Raw genomic sequence first — 16,406 nt, 5'->3', positions numbered from 1 at the left:
TGCTGCCACCTGTTTTTTTTAAGCGCAAGAGTGTAAAAGTGCTGAGTCATCGTCTAAAAATAGACGGCGTCCTATCTCGCCCAGCAAAATGAAGTCGATAAAGTAGTCGGTTTCGATGAGCAAAAGTGGAAAATGTGGTCTAAAAATAGCGACGCCATCCCCTATTAGGTATGCGTCGCAACATCCCGCGGACGGTAAAACACCAAAACCAACCGCTTCCACGATCGCAAACTGGTTCCTTCCCGTCCCGTCTTCCGGAATGGCCCGCCGACACCATATTTCCCGTCCTCCTCCTCCTCCGCCACGAAGACCGAAATCTGGAATACAAGACACTTTGATTCGGTCACTCGCCCACTCCGGCCGGAACTTTCCGGCAGAAAAAGTAATTGAACCTAGTAAACAACTTACCTATTAACTGTCCAAAATCCTCCAAAAGCCTAAAAGCAACAACAACTGGTTCGACTCGGTTGCAATCAAGTCCGAACAAGATCAACAGAAGAGAACTGTCAAAATGTTTGCGTCGACGATAATCGACGTCGAATTGAAGGTAAATCGATTGAAAAAACCATGTCGAGCATGTCGAGTGTTTGTCGTCCGTTTGTCGTCCTTTCGACCAATCGATATCAAAACGGTAAAATCACAACCGTGCGACAACTCGTACGACGTGCGACATTTTTCAAACAGGGCAGGGATCCCTGTTTGAAAAATGTCGCACGTCGTACGAGTTGTCGCACGGTTTTGATTTTACCGTTTCGATATCGATTGGTCGAAAAGACGACAAACGTACGACAAACACTCGACATGCCCGACATTGTTTTTTCTATCGATTTTCCTTCAATTTGACGTCACGATTTTCGTCGACGCAAGAGTTTGACAGTTCTCTTCAGTTGGACTTGTTTGAACATGATTGCTGTTGAGCTTCGCAAGGATTTTGGCCGGTTGATAGGTGAGTTGTGTTATTTTTCTGCTGGAAAGATTCAGCGTGAGTGGGCGTGCGGCCGAATCATAGTGTCATTTGTTCCAGGTTTCCTGATTTCGGTTATCGTGGTGGTGGAGGCGAAGGAGGATGGGAAATAGAGATAACCCGGCGGCCATGCCGGAAGACGGGATGGGAAGGAACCAATCTGCGGTCGAGGAAGCGGATGTTTTATTTTCCACGGGAGGTTGCGGTGCATTCCCAAAAGAGAAAAAGGATTAAATACCAAGTTCTGGTCAAGGGAACATAAATAAGGAAACGGAACTTCCAATTCCCAGAGAGTTGTTCACTGTTCTGGGTGAATGAAAAGGCGGAGGAGGACGGAATAATACGCTCCCGGTGGCGTTTCTGATTCGCCAGAAATTATCAAATTCTTGAAATTTAAAGTAATGTTTACTATGAAATTCCTAAATTATGAAATTCTTGAATTTTCAAATAATAAATTTTTTGTATTGTATAATTAAGAAATTATAAAATAAATAAAAATTAGTAACAATGTTAATTATGAAATTTTTGATTAATTTAATTCTTGATTTGTCAAGTTGTTAATTTATTGAATTGATAAATTATGAAATTGTTAAATTATAAAATCGTCAAATTATTTTTTTAAATGGCTGCATATTTCTAAATTTATACAATTAAAATATTTGAAATCTTCAGCATTCTAAAATTCTATGATTTAAAAATTCTTATTTCTAGAATCTTTTATTCGATTAATCTTCAATAAAATTGGGTATTTTTTACCTTGTAATTTTAAAATCTTGTATTTTCCTGTAAGCAAAAACCTCTAAATATGAATGGTTTAACGGAATCACCCTATCTTATTTCAGACATTCGAAAATATTCCTATCTGATCCTGCCGAAAGTCTTGCAAAGTGCGCAAACCCACGTTATCCGTTACTTCAGTGGCCATCAGTCCATCGGACATAAAACAGTGGGGCAGCACCAGGACCGTTTCAATGCCAACTTTGATCAGCATCTGCGGCAGCAGCGAGGAGCAACAGTCCATCTTGACCAATATGCTGCCCCGCCTGCATCGGAAGAAGCGACTCGCAACGGCGCTCGAGAAGATGACTGACGAATTCCTGCCGAGCAACGCGGAGAACTGGAAGACGACACCAAGATGTACGTGAAGATCCACGACACAACAAGTATAATGAATTAATTGATTTTTTACTCCGGGGAAAAGTGCAAATTACATAAAAAATAAAACAAATTAAAAATAAACAAATATCTATTTTTTAACTTCAACATAACCTAAAAACCTGAAAAAAGCACACGACAAAGGCACGACAACCTAAATAACAAAACCGTGCGACGTCGGTCGAATGTAGTACGACAATGTCGAACAATTTCGATGATCGATCGCACGACAAATACAACATTTTGGTGCAAAAACGTATGACATTCGTGCGAATGTACAATTGGGTCCTAAAATGAAGCTTAGATTGCTGATATTATTGTTTACAGCGTTAAAGCTTATTTTTCTGAGTACAATGACCCTTTGTACGAGCACAAAGAGTTTCAAATGGATTTTTAAATCAATTTTGAAAAATTAACCTCGCGGTCCTTCTTGACAGAAAAGCTCCTACTTGACAGCTCGTTCCAAGGGGACCATAGTTGATCCATCGAAAAAATGTTGTCTAGTCAAAAAAAAATTTTGCATTAAAATGAAAAAAAAGTGATCAGAAATGGGTTTTAATCGTGTTTTTTACCGTTGTACATAAAAATTGACATAGGGCTTTAGTACCCAATTAAAAAAAATATTTTGGGATAAAAATCAAGAGATCCATCAAAAGGAACACAACAATCACAAACGATTGAATAAAATTGAATTCAATAAATGCAATTGAGTTCTAAAGCCCTATGTCAATTTTTATGAACAACGGTAAAAACACAATTAAAACCATTTCTGATCACTTTTTTCATTTTAATGCAAAAATTTTTTTTTGGCAAGACAACATTTTTTCGATGGATCAACTATGGTCTCCTTGGAACGAGCTGTCAAGTGGGAGCTTTTCTGTCAAGAAGGACCGCGAGGTTAATTTTTCAAAATTGATTTAAAAATTTATTTTAAACTCTTTGTGATCGTACAAAGGGTCATTGTACTCAGAAAAATAAGCTTTATCGCTGTTAACAATAATATCATCAATCTAAGCTTCATTTTAGGACCCAATTTTATATCAAGAATAGCCGCATGAAGCCGAATCTCAGAACGCAGAATATTGAAACGCCGAAAATTTCATGGAGAAATTTATTTTTGGTAGGATAAAGTAACCCAGAGGGAAAAGCCATAACAATAATTTTGGCAAAAAGAGCAATTCTAAATATGAATGAAAATATTTTGAAATATAAATATGAAAAATAGAAAAAACATCAAAAATTTATGTAATGAAAATGATCATAAAATTTATAAATTTGAAAATCTTAAAAATTCATAAATCCAAGGATTTAAAAATATAAACAGAGTTCGTACTTGATGATTCTCGCCAAAGAGTCACTCATAAAAATCGGACCACCAAATTTGTACTATTTTATTAAGAATTTAATAATTTAAGGATTTAAGAATTTAAGAATTTAAGGATTTAAGAATTTAAGAATTTAAGAATTTAAGAATTTAAGAATTTAAGAATTTAAGAATTTAAGAATTTAAGGATTTAAGAATTTAAGAATTTAAGAATTTAAGAATTTAAGAATTTAAGAATTTAAGAATTTAAGAATTTAAGAATTTAAGAATTTAAGAATTTAAGAATTTAAGAATTTAAGAATTTAAGAATTTAAGAATTTAAGAATTTAAGAATTTAAGAATTCAAGTATTTAAGAATTTGAGCATGTATTATTTTTTGTTCTCTTGGTCATTTTTAATTTTTAGAATTTATCTTTTTTGACTCTTCTTCTTAAATTAAATTTGAATTAATTTGTTTGAATTCCAAAATTTTTCAAGTTTTGAATTTTTTTTTTAATTATAAATTTTAAAAAATTTCGTGTTTTTGAATATTTGTATTCTAATTTTTTAATTTTCAGTAAAAAAGACTATGAAAATCAAAAATATTTTTAATTTCCGAATCATCGAGTTTTGAATATTGTAGCTTTCATTTTGAATGTTTTGATCTTTTATTTTTTCCCCAAGAAATCTAGATAAAAAATCTTTCTATGGGGTGGGTTTTACTACAATTCAACGGCGAAGAACCAGCATCCGCATTTGAGCACAGTACGGCCACGGAAACAAGCCCCAATAATCATTTTTCTTACATCCTGGTATATAACTTGGAGAAAAGTTTGAAAAATGATTGACATGATTGAAATCCTTCATAAAATAAACAATAAATAAAGTTAAAAAGAACGATACTCAAAACTCAAAATATATTAAAAATATTCAAAGCCGGTAAAAATTAGTTGAGTGTAGTAATAAATTTGTTTAAAAAATCCTCATCAATACATTTAAAAAATAATGCAATCATGAAGATTTTTTTGTCGTTTTTTATTTTTATTAAGAAAATACAAACAAACATTTTCGGAAGAAAACTCAATTTTGTTTCAATAGCAGAAATCGAAGCAAATTAAAAAAAAAATCCCTGATTCCCTGATAACACTTTTCCTTATTACTGGAATGTCATTTTATCTCTCTCAATTATTTTAAATATTAATCAAATTACACATCCGCGCGAAATCCGCGCCTAAGCAAAATTAGCCAACAAATCCGCGCGAAACGCGCCATCCGCGCCGTCCGTAACAACCCTGAAATTAAGGCACAAAACAATCCTGAAACGAGCCAAATTAGTAAAACCGTCTATGTTTGTACGTACGCGGTTGTTGCGTTTAAAACGGAATTCGTAAACGATTCTAATTGCATTCCGTTAAATCCGATTGACTTTACCCAGCCAACAGGCAAAATTCGATTTGAACTAACTGGGCAAGTTTCTTTCAAAAGGTTTGCTGAAAAAGTTGTTTAAATACCCGCCAAAAATATCACAATTTCTCTCAAATGACGAGAATGCACGTTTATTTAACATTCCCCAACCTATTGCGAATCGTTCACTCCCGCGAACCGGTTATGGTTGTGCTCCCGCTGCTCGTGCAGCACAATTCTTTTCCGGAAAACGGTCCCGTACTCGCAGAACTTGCACTTGTACTTGTAGTCCTTCGTGTGACTTTGCACGTGCACTTTCAAACTGCCGCTCGCGATGAAGCTTTTGCCACAGGACGGAAAGGAACATTTGTACCGTCGATCGTTGTTGTGAGTTCGCATGTGCTGCTTAAACGCGCTCGTTCCTCTCAGCGTTTTGCCGCACACTGTGCAAGGGATCGCTTGAGCGGCTCGGGCGGCCTCGCTCGCGTACTCGGCGTGCACGTGGAACACGTGCGATTTGAGGTTTGTTCGCATTTTGAACTTTTTGCCACAATGCTCGCAGCAGTACTCGCGGCCCATGTGAAGCTCCCGGTGTCGCTTCAAGTTTTGTTGGCTTTTGAACAGCTGATTGCAGGTCTCGCACGCGTAGTACAGCTCTTTTGCAATGTGTGCTTTCTTCTTGTGGCTTACGAGCTCGGATTCGGCAAAGAAACCCTTCGAGCACTGATCACACTTGAAGTTGTGGTACTCCGGATGAACGGAATAGTGGCCCTCCAGATGAGGTTTCGCGAAATAAGATTTATCGCACAGGTTGCACTTAAAGGGACGTTCCCTTGGGCGAATGATTCCCCTGAGGCAAACATGGTTCGCCATTTCCTCGTCTGTTGCGAGTTTCAAACGACACGAAGGACATTGCACAAATTGCGTCTTTTCGATGCTTTCTCCGTGGATGTACTTTCGATGGTAGATCAGGGCGCCCCAGGCTGTGAATTGTTTCTTACAGTGCTTGCAGGTGTGTTTTAAGATTTTGGTTGGATGATACTTTGGTGGGGCTTCTCCAACGCCGTGAACCTTGGCCTTGTGAATCATGAGATTAGTCTGAAGATGGTATGATTTATCGCACTGATCACAAGGGAAGTTTCGTGGAAGCGTCGCACTTGCTGCTGGTCTGTTTGCCACTGGTACTTCCGTACTCCCATGTTCCTTGATCCGGTGCAGTGCTAGCCGGTATCGGTAGGCAAACGTTTGTCCACATTGTTCGCATTCCGTCCTGGGAAACGGATTTTTGTACTTGGATTTGAAGGGGCGAATCTTCGTCACCGCAGGTTTCACCACCGGTTCGTGCACGTTCCTCTTGTGCTTGTTCAGCTCCCTCTCGTTGTAGAATCCGTCCGAACAGTGGTCACATTTGAAGTTCTGATATTCTGGATGCACGGAATAATGCGCTTCCAAATGAAGGAGGAAAGAGTACGTTTTACGGCACAGATCACACTTGAAGGAACGCTCCCTTGGTTCCCTTTCGCAAACGTCTCTCTTGGTGCAGACGTGCCCGTCCAAGTCTTCCTGATTGAGAAACTTTGCAGGACACGACGGACATTTAACGAACTGCGATTCGTCGATACTTTCTGCGTGGAAAAACTTTAGATGTTTGACCAGACTTGGCCAGGATTTCAACTTCTGTCCGCAGTGCTTACAGGTTCGAATATTAGCACCGTCACCAGGTTCTTCCGTGATGCCGTGCACTTTTTCGTTGTGCGCCTTGAGGTAATGCTCGAGCTGGTACGATTTATCGCACTCCTCGCATCGGTAGCTTGGTGGCAGTGTCATCTTCGGTGGTGGTTTGGTTCTCGTTGGCGTTTCCGTACTCCCGTGTTCCCTGACCCGGTGCTTCGCTAGATCGTATTGACGTACAAACGCTTTTCCACAATGTTCGCATTCCTTCCGATTGAAATGTTTCTTGCCGCTACTGGACTCCACGAGGGCGGAATAATCCAGCTTCTCCAATCTGATGACGAGTTCTTTGAAAATGTGTGGTTCCTCCGACACGTTGTTCTCCAGCTCTGGTTCTACGGCAAGAGTGTCAACTTCATCGTTCGTTGGCTCGCGAGGCAGTTCAAGGTCCGCAATAATGTTCTCAAACGTGAGCTCATCAACGGGTTCGTCTCCGCTGGCCGAGTCATTTTCAAAGTAATCAAATTCGTAGTCCTCAAACCCAACGATCTCCTCCTTGATGATAACTTCGTTCGTTGCAAAAATATCTGATTCTTCAACTTGTTCGATCGGCGCCTGAAAGAAACAACAAAAATTATTAATAATGAAAACAAAACTAGCATTTTTAATCCCTACACTTTTCTCCTCAGCGTAAGCAACGTTTGCAGGAATGACAACGTTCTCTACTACTTCGGACTTCACCGGACCATCTTCCTCCTTCGCAGCGTCACATTCAACCATTTCCGGCAAATCCACAAGCTCAACATAGTTGACCAACTTCCGCGGTCTGCGAACTCTCTTCCTCGATACTGGCTCCAACGGACGCTTCTCCGAAACTCGCACCAACGGACGCGTCCTCTTGCGTCCTCGTTTCTCGGGAGCTGGTTCCACAAGACCCAAAGCCTCCCAGTGACGTCTCTGCGCGTGATTCTGCAGTGCTTGCTTGGTAGCAAACTTCAGCGGGCAATGCTCGCACGGAAACCTCTTCGGATCGAGATCGGCTGGCTTCAGTTCATCCTTAACCGGTTTCTCTTCCTCGATCAGCGTCGATGGATCGGCCAAATGTTCCAGTCCAATAAACAGGTCATATTTACTTCTCCTCATGCGGACCTTGTCCTCCCCACCACCGGAGCCGCTCTTCTTCGGACGACCCCGCTTCTCACCGACACCACCTCCAAACCCATCCCAGTGCTTGGTCTGCTCGTGGTTCCGAAGGGCCAGCACGGTGACGAATGTCTGCGAACATTCCGAACATCGGAACGTCCTCCGGTGGACCGCCTCGTGCGTTTTCAACGCTTGCTCCGTGGCAAATCCCTGGCCGCAGGTTAAACAGCGGTAGTTCCGACATTCTTGACGACACTTTTTCCGGTGATTCTCGAGGGCTTGCTCCTTCCGGAACTGTTTGCCACAAACGGCGCAGCACAGTTCCTTCACGCCGCAGGTGGCCTCGTGCAGGGACAGGTCCTTCAGCCTGGCGTACGACTTTCCGCAGATCGTGCAAACGTGCTGGCCCGCGCCATGAGTGGCCATGTGAAGCTCGAGGTGGGGCTTCCGCGCGAATACCATCGGGCATTCCTTGCACTTGAAGATTGGTCCGCCGGCCCCATGCTGAATGGTCATGTGGATCTTCCGGCCCTCGTCGCTTTTGAAAATCCGGCCGCACGTCGGACAGGGCAGCTTTTTACGCTCGTAATCCGGGTTGTGCTTCGTTTCCAGGTGGTAATTTAGGCCGGGCTGGGACTTGAACGTGGTCTCGCAGATTTCGCACCGGAAGGTCTTCCGGTTGGCCGGGTCTACGTGAGTGAGCGCGTGGAGTTTCAGGGACTGCTTGGTAGTGAGAATTTTGTCGCAGACTTCGCATTGGAAGGGGTGCTTTGGGGGTTTGGATTCCGGGGGAAGAAAATCGTCGTCTTCCGGTTCTTGGTTGAAGTCCGCCTGAAAGTTGGTTTGTTTTTTATGTTGTTTCAGATGTTGATACAATTAAAACTTACCTTTGATTCGTTTATTTCAAGCGTTTCGTTCACTTTTTCAGAGAGTTCGAAACCTGAGATTTCCGCTTCCATTTTGAACAGATCTGATTTTTGTTTCACACAAATTCCATGAATTTTGTTCAAAAATTTTACGACGAAAGTGCCGAAATGACTTTTGCATCAACGAACTAAACGTAAACAAATCAAATAAATTGAACACTTTTGTTGGAAACTGATTGAAAAGTTTTGATTTAGCGCACCCCTCAATTTAGAGTACTTTGCCCTAAACCCCAAAAATGGTTCGTTCCTATTAACGTGCAAACTTGACAAAATTTATTCTTGAAATTTTTTTCAGTGTATATAGGTAAGCAAGTGTTTATAAACAACGGCGTTATTTCCTGCGACTAAAATTTAATCAGATCAAAATTTCAGTTAAAAAATTGCCGTTTCCAAAAATATGAGTGCTTGTGGTGAAGACGCGCCCCCGGAACCGGTCGAAACGATTGCCACTGCAGATGAGGTAAGAAATTCAGCTTGAATCTGTTGGAAATCATCAAAACTGGCTAATATAAACATTCCAGCCCGACACCGAGAAACAAACAACGAAGCAGCTCCGGTGCCAGGTTTGTCCGTCCGTGTTCCGCTCGAAGGCAAGCTACCGGGACCACGTGGACAAGCACGCCGGAGTTGTGTTGGCGTGCGGCAAGTGCGACGCCGTGTTCAAAAGCCGCGAAGGTCGCCGGGTGCACATGATCCTCAAGCACGCCGAAGGGGTCACGTATCGGTGCGAGGAATGTCCGATGATCTTCGCGCGGAAGTCGAACCTGCGGCTGCACATGACCACGCACGGCCAGAAGCCGCACGTGTGCAGCGTGTGCGGGAAATCGTTCGCGCGAATCGAGAGTTTAAAGCTCCACGAGGGGTCCTGCGCCAGTGGCGGATCCAAAGGGCTGGCTTGCACCGAGTGTGGCCAACGGTTCCGGAAGCCAGAGCTGCTTGAAAAGCACCGCGAGCAGGGCCACCCCGAGAAGGACCACCAGTGCGGGCACTGTGGCCAGGGCTTCGAGTCCAAGCGAGCGCTCAGCCATCACGTGCGGGTTCACGAGGGCAAGTTCCGGTGTGGCCACTGCCAGCTGCAGTTTGTCACGGAGAAGGCACTGCGGAACCACGAGCGCCAACGTCACTGGGAAGTGTTGGGCCTCGAGCGGGTGCTGGGAAGTCAGGGCAGGAGGAAAGAAGCGGTGGAGCGGCCAAAGGAGCCGAAGGTGCGCGTGCGAAGAAACAAACACAATCCGTTTATTGGGTTGGAACATTTGCTGGACAAGGAGAAAGATGGGAGCGACGGCAAGGTGGCTGTGACCAAGGAAGAACCGGTAAAAGAGAGGAATCAAACGACGGAAATTGTTATACTCTGCGAAAGGGAAGGAGACAAATATCAGGTTCTTTTACCGGAGGTGAGTTTTTATTTTACATTTTTCCATTTTGCAGCTCAACTCTCGTTGTGATAACACGCTAAGTACAGATCGGAAGGAGGAAAATTTCAAAAAGTTGAAATTAAATAGATTAAAAAACGTTTATTTAAAACTTTCCAACAACAATTATTAATCATCATAATATCAATAATAATATCATCAATAATTTTAAAATTTCCTCAATAACTGAAACTGAACTGAAAATTCTTAAATTCTATTTAAAAAAATCTTAAAATTTTGAATTCTTAAATTCCTAATTTCTTAAATTATTTAGTTCTTAAACGTTTTTATTCTTAAATTCTGAAATTCTATTGTCAGTCGCATTCAAAAAGAAAAATAAGAATTCTTTGCTTTTTTCATCAAACAAGCACCGCGCGAAGAAACGTCAATCGCTACTTTTCGTTTCTGTTATAGTTTTCAGCTGCGTCCCAGTCAACTCATTCGGAATTCTGAGACGGAATTCAATTCGAATCGAAACGTATTCCGTTTCAAACGCAAAAAGCGATTCCGTCTACGTATCGATTAAATCGATTCGATTGTTGTGTTTTTAACAGAATTCGTAAACGATTCGAATTGAATTCCGTTTCAGATTTCCGACTGAGTTAACTGGGGTACCGCTTGAGAAGAATCTCTCATCGTTCATCGTCAACCCAGTCAAGATAGAAAGATTTTCTTCTGTTAAAAATTCTATTTGAATTCAGCAAGGATTTTCGTGTCTACTCGGTTTGTTTAATCCGATGATAGGAGCGGCCGTGGCTGACTGGTTACGGTGTTCGCTTTCTAAGCGAATGGTCCTGGGTTCGATTCCCATCTGCTCCCAACGAGAAAGTATAGGAAATATTAATCTTGAAACACTGAACATGAACGAAAAATTAAAGTCGCCCGAGTCGGGGTTCGAACCCCCGTCCTTTGGATTGGTAAGCAAAAATGCTAATCACAAGGCCATCACGGCTTGGTGAACGACGCCTGGAAGTAGGAATACTGTTACTATCAAACTATATACGCGCTGGGTCCTTGTCCATTTGACAAGGGTTCGGAAGTTCTAAATAACGTTTGAACCCGATTGGTGCAAACGTTCTTCAGGGCGGGGCTTGTCGATAAAAGCTGAGGGACCTCGCGCTCGGCTAGCCAGCGTAGAAATGGGTCACCAAAAGCTCGGCAGAGCTAACACCTTCCAAATGCCTATGCGAGTTATTTGTATGTATAGAATGAAGATCTAAAAATACATGGAAACAACTCAATTTGTAAGAAGCGACCGCGTGGTCCCGTTTGGTTGGTTGCACACACACACACACTCGGTTTGTTTAATCCGATTTCTGAAACTATATTTGATTCGAATTACGAATTTCGGTTCAGAGTTCGAATTAGCCATTAGAGCCATTAGAATACCGCAAACAAACAAATAAACTCGCCTTTTTTTCGTGTTTGACAGTTTGCCAAACTCTAAACTGGTAAGCAGGCAAACTGTCAAAATGTGCGAGTTTGTTTGTTTGCCGTAGTGTAATAGCTCCTTGAGTAGGAATTCAAACTCGGACGCTATTTGAGCAGTTCTATACGAAATCGGTCTTTTTTCTTCATTTTTAAATTTTGATTTTTTTAATCCGGCTGAAACTTTTTTTGGTGCTTTCGGTTTGCCCAAAGAAGCCATTTTGCATCATTAGTTTGTCCATATAATTTTCCATACAAGTTTGGCATCTGTCCATACAAAAATGATATGTGAAAATTCAAAAATCTGTATCAAAAGGGCGTAATATTAAATGTTTGGTCTTTTTAAAATGTTAGTCTTGATTTAAATTTTTGAAAATTTTTCAATATTATTTTTGAAAATTTCACGAATGTTTCATGTTTAAACATTGTAAATCGGACCATTAGTTGCTGAGATATTGACATTAGAAAATGGTGTGGTATTTGGGTGAGACTTAGAAAACATCAATTTTCTTGTTTTTAAATCTTAGCATGGCAATATCTCAGCAACTTAGGGTCATATCAACAAAGTTCAAAAAAGCAAAATATAGAGAATTTTCTCAGCTTTTCAAAAATATTTTTTTCAAAAGTGGGCAAACATGGGCACTATTTTAAAAAAATCAATAACTGCGACTATTTTGAAAAAAGTTACCTGAAAATGGCTATAACTTGACACGGTACACTTTATCAAAATTTCACTTAAGTACTTTTTGATAGCAAATTCAATTTTACATCGAAAAATTAAATTAAAAAAAAATTGCGACCAATATTACGATTTTTTGAAAAAAATTGTATTGATTCAAAAAAATCATAACTTGTTAAAAGATTTTTTGCCCATTCTGGAAATTTTGAAAATTTGGCATTTGATGTCCTCTAAAACATATTAAAAAAGAGAATTGCTCATTTGCTAGCAGAAATCTGATTGAAATATGGTCTTAAAGCCCCATGTAAATATTTAATGTACAGCGGTAAACAACACGATTAAATACACGATTAAATACCATTTCTAAACAGTTTTTTTTCGTTCTAATGCTAATAACGAGGTGTACAAGTCGTCTTCCTTTATCCTGCCTCGGTGGAATCGCTGGTTAGCAGTTGGACTCACAGTCCAAAGGTCGTCAGTTCGAATCCCGGGGTGGATGGAAGCTTAGGTGTAAAAAGAGGTTTGCAACTGCCTCAACAATCAAACCTTCGGACACCTGGTTTCGAGTAGGAATCTCGCAATCGAGAACGCCAAGGCAATGCTGTAGAGCGAATATTTTGATTTGATTTGCTAACAAATAAATCTGGAGTTTTATTTTTTATTTTTGAAAAGGTCCATTAAATCAAATTTCCAATTTTTGCTTTTTGGATGTTTTTGAAACCGCCTTGAGTCAGGTGTATTAAAAAACAACCAAAAAGCAAAAACTGAAAATTTGGTTCATTTGATCTTTAAAAAAAAAAATCAGCAGAAATTGGCAAGACAACATTATTTCGATGGTCCCTTAAGCTTAATTTTAGGACCCAATTAGGCCCTAAAATGAAACTTGAATTTGTGATGGTATTGTTCACAACGACAATAGTAGTTTATGCAACTAGTTGCAAAAAGAGAATTTTTTCAGCACGAGTTGTACATTTATCCAACGAGGTTCACCGAGTTGGATAAATACGAAGAGTGCTGAAAAAATAAAGTTTTGCAACGAGTTCCATGCAACATTTTTTGCAATTCCAAAAAACACACACTGAGTGAAATTTTATGTCAAATTTTCATGTATTTTGTCAATAAATCGTTTAAATCAAAAAAAAAAAAATTCGAAACAAGTGCTGAAAAGTGTTGCTACTCGATTCTGTTATTTTTGGTACAGAAAAGTAGGCTATTTCGTCGTTCAAGAATGACAGGAAAAGTAAGTAGTTTCACGACGGAATTGCAAAAAGCTTATTTTTCTAAGTACAATTGGGTCCTAAAATGAAGCTTAGATTGCTGATATTATTGTTTACAGTGATAAAGTTTATTTTTCTGAGTACAATGACCCTTTATACGACCACAAAGAGTTTGAATTTGATTTTTAAATCAATTTTGAAAAATTAACCTCGTGGTCCTTCTTGACAGAAAAGGTCCTACTTGACAGCTCGTTCCAAGGGGTTGTTGTCTTTTTTTTTTTTTTTTAAACTTCATCATCCCGGTACGAGAATCGAACTCACGACCTCTGGATTGGAAACCCAGCACGCCGTTAGTCGAAACTCATCCCCTACCGGTCAGTATTCCCAGTGAGCAGATTTGCTCTTTGAAGGGATCTGACTTTGCCGAGCCAGACAGGAATCGAACCCATCACCTTCCGCTTACAAGGCGAAACCCGTAACCTCACGGCCACGGAAGCTCGGCAGGTCTTGTTATATATTTTTTTGCATTTAAATGAAAAAAAAAGTGATCAGAAATGGTTTTTGATTGTGTTTTTTACCGTTGTAGATAAAAATTGATATAGGGCTTTAGTACCCAATTAACCGCAAAGAATTTAAAATGGATTTTTAAATCAATTTTGAAAAATTACTTCGCGTTCCTATTTGCAAGAAATGGTCCTACTTGACAGCTCGTTCCAAGGGGACCATAGTTGATCCATCGAAAAAATGTTGTCTTGTCAATTTATTTGTTATAGCTTTAGAATAGAACGATCAGAAATGGTTTTTAATCGTGTTTTTCCCCGTTGTACATAAAAAATTACATGGAGCTTTAGGACCCTATTAAAAAACTTCAATTTCTGGAATTCCGAGAAATTTCAAATTTTATGGAAAATGGGAAATATCGGGAAACTTTTTCCCGAGAGTATTAAATTATTTCATTTACGCCTGAATTTAAAAGCTTTCGTAATAGAAAATATTTATTCTAACAAGACAAATATCCTTTTTAGGAGCCAACATCAAATCATGAATCTTTGCATAACATTACCATCAAAGAAGAGGAAATCAAATCGGAACCGTCCGACGAGGAAGGCAACAGTGATGCCTTCGGTAGTCCCAACCCTGAATCGGACACGGCAAGTGAACGGGACATATTTGAGGATATCGATGATGAAAATGAACAGTCGTCTGAAATCAACGTCGAGCAAACGCGCCCAAAAGTAAAACGCAAATCAAACCCGGCGGTGCGTCGCAAATCCTACGCCAAAAATCCTCGGCCGGCAAACTTTGCTTGCGAGACGTGCGGCAGGACGTTTTCCTACCAATACCACCTGAAGGCGCACCGGGCCAAAGAGCACGGCGACGGAGTCGTCCCGGTGCCGAACAGAATTCGGGCTCATTTTTGCAAACACTGCGAGAGGAACTTTTCCGTATGGAAAACCTTGGTGTGTCATCTGGAGAAAGCTCACGGCGAGCAGATTGACGAAACAAAGTTCGTTCGATGCACGTCGTGTCACCGAAAGTTCGTCAGTGCCGACGATTTGCGGGTGCATTCGTGCATGAAGGGTTCCCACGTCGGCAAAGATCGTCGGTTCGCGTGTGACTTGTGTGAGAAAACATATGTCAGCGCGCATGGGCTGGAGCGGCATCGTTCGGCCCATCCGGAGCATCAAAAGACAAGCTGTGACGAATGCGGGAAGCCTTTCGCTAGCGAGAAAGAGCTCCAACAGCACAAGAAGCGTGTCCACGTGAAGCCAAGCCATGTGTGTGAGATTTGCAACAAAGCGTTCAAAGGACTGCCGCACCTTAGAATCCACGCTCAAATCCACCAGGAGCAGAAGGCATTCTGCTGTGAGTTCTGTGGGAAATCCTTCGCACAACGGAACGGTATGACGGCACACGTGCGAATCTACCACGCCGAACAGGTGGGCGAAGATGCCGTCGCAGAGCGGGAAATAACATGCGAGATTTGTGCGAAAAAGTTAAAAGGTAAAAGAAGCTACAAACTGCACATGAAAGTGCACGACACTAGCGAGCGCAAATTTCCGTGCAGTTTTTGTGACACGAAATTTATCACAAAGCAAGATCTGGTTCGACACGAGCAACGACACACCAAACAATTCCAATTCCGATGTCGCTTCTGCGGTAAGGGATCAACGCGTCGACGGCAAATCGCGCTGCACGAGGCGCGCATCCACAACTGGCCCGCCCCGTTCGACGTCAACTTGCTGCAGCACAAGTGTGGCGAGTGTGGGCGTAGCTTCGTGTCGAAATCGGCCCTCAAAACGCACGAAACGCTGCACGGGGATGGTTTGCCCGTGCCGTGCAAGATGTGCGACAAGCGGTTCAAAAATGTCAAATACATGACGTACCACATGAAGATGCACCACGCGGACGGAAGTCCGACGATGAAGCCGCGCAAGAAACGGGCGAAGGTAAGGGCGGCGGTGGTGGTGGCCGAGGAGACGCAAGAGGAGGTGGAATTTAAGGCGATTGAAATTCACGAAAATCCGTTGCCTCCGCTGGAGGAGGAAGCTGAGGGTGGGGAAACTAGCGGGGATGGCGGCACGGTGGTTTCCACAACGTTGCAGGTTAAGTCCGAGACTAGTTGATAATCTTGTTGAGCAATAAAATGGGATTTGTAAACATTCAATAATATGATATTATTTTACGAGTGAAAGAAAGAGCCAAATAATTTTGCGTTCCTCAAATATTTTGTTCTGAAATTTTTCGATTCAATTTGTTTTTCCTGTCAAAGGAAACATGACCAAATTAACAACAAACATTTATCAAAATCATACAAACCTGGTTCAGCCAGAATCCTGCTGGAAAATTTCCAGAAGGCCGCGAAGGTCGTGACTGGGCGAGAGCCGGTATACTTTGACCAAATTGTACTCTATAATTGGGTAACCTTGAATTAACGTTATTGGTTAGCGGCGCGGTCATTTAGCTTAGAGACTCTTAATAGGGAGACTGGTCTAAGTTTGATAACTCGATCTGGCAACGTATGTTTTGAGCTTGGCAACACTGACAAGTTTTGCTGGGCGTAAAGGCAAATCGATGCCAACATTTCAAAAAGCATCATGTAC

The 16,406-nt window shown here is 41.3% G+C and overlaps 2 protein-coding genes across 2 annotated transcripts; one reads left to right on the top strand and one right to left on the bottom strand.

Moving 5' to 3' along the window:
• Positions 1-4,945: 4,945 nt before the first annotated feature.
• LOC6033309 (zinc finger protein 208) lies at positions 4,946-8,690 on the bottom strand. The gene is made up of 3 exons (XM_001843723.2): positions 8,528-8,690; positions 7,173-8,471; positions 4,946-7,112 (listed from the first exon to the last, which is right to left on the bottom strand). Exons 1-3 carry the CDS (start codon positions 8,597-8,599, stop codon positions 4,998-5,000), a joined length of 3,486 nt encoding a protein of 1,161 aa, XP_001843775.2. The 5' UTR covers positions 8,600-8,690; the 3' UTR covers positions 4,946-4,997.
• A 191-nt stretch (positions 8,691-8,881) lies between these two features.
• LOC6033308 (zinc finger protein 808) lies at positions 8,882-15,970 on the top strand. Its single transcript, XM_038254531.1, has 3 exons — positions 8,882-9,026; positions 9,088-9,960; positions 14,328-15,970. The coding sequence occupies exons 1-3, from the start codon at positions 8,964-8,966 to the stop codon at positions 15,927-15,929; spliced, it is 2,538 nt and encodes an 845-aa protein (XP_038110459.1). The 5' UTR covers positions 8,882-8,963; the 3' UTR covers positions 15,930-15,970.
• Positions 15,971-16,406: the final 436 nt, after the last annotated feature.

The sequence above is a fragment of the Culex quinquefasciatus genome, chromosome 2, assembly GCF_015732765.1.
Source record: "Culex quinquefasciatus strain JHB chromosome 2, VPISU_Cqui_1.0_pri_paternal, whole genome shotgun sequence".
Taxonomy (NCBI): domain Eukaryota; kingdom Metazoa; phylum Arthropoda; class Insecta; order Diptera; family Culicidae; genus Culex; species Culex quinquefasciatus.
Note: the sequence above shows the minus strand (reverse complement) of the source record. Positions and strands in the feature narration are given on the sequence as shown.

Coding starts and splice junctions, on each gene's coding strand:
- LOC6033308 (XM_038254531.1), top strand. CDS start 8,964: ATGAGTGCTTGTGGTGAAGACGCGCCCCCGGAACCGGTCGAAACGATT. Junction 9,027..9,087: donor CGATTGCCACTGCAGATGAG/GTAAGAAATTCA, acceptor TAAACATTCCAG/CCCGACACCGAGAAACAAAC. Junction 9,961..14,327: donor ATCAGGTTCTTTTACCGGAG/GTGAGTTTTTAT, acceptor TATCCTTTTTAG/GAGCCAACATCAAATCATGA.
- LOC6033309 (XM_001843723.2), bottom strand. CDS start 8,599: ATGGAAGCGGAAATCTCAGGTTTCGAACTCTCTGAAAAAGTGAACGAA. Junction 8,472..8,527: donor TTGAAATAAACGAATCAAAG/GTAAGTTTTAAT, acceptor ACCAACTTTCAG/GCGGACTTCAACCAAGAACC. Junction 7,113..7,172: donor CTTACGCTGAGGAGAAAAGT/GTAGGGATTAAA, acceptor TGTTTCTTTCAG/GCGCCGATCGAACAAGTTGA.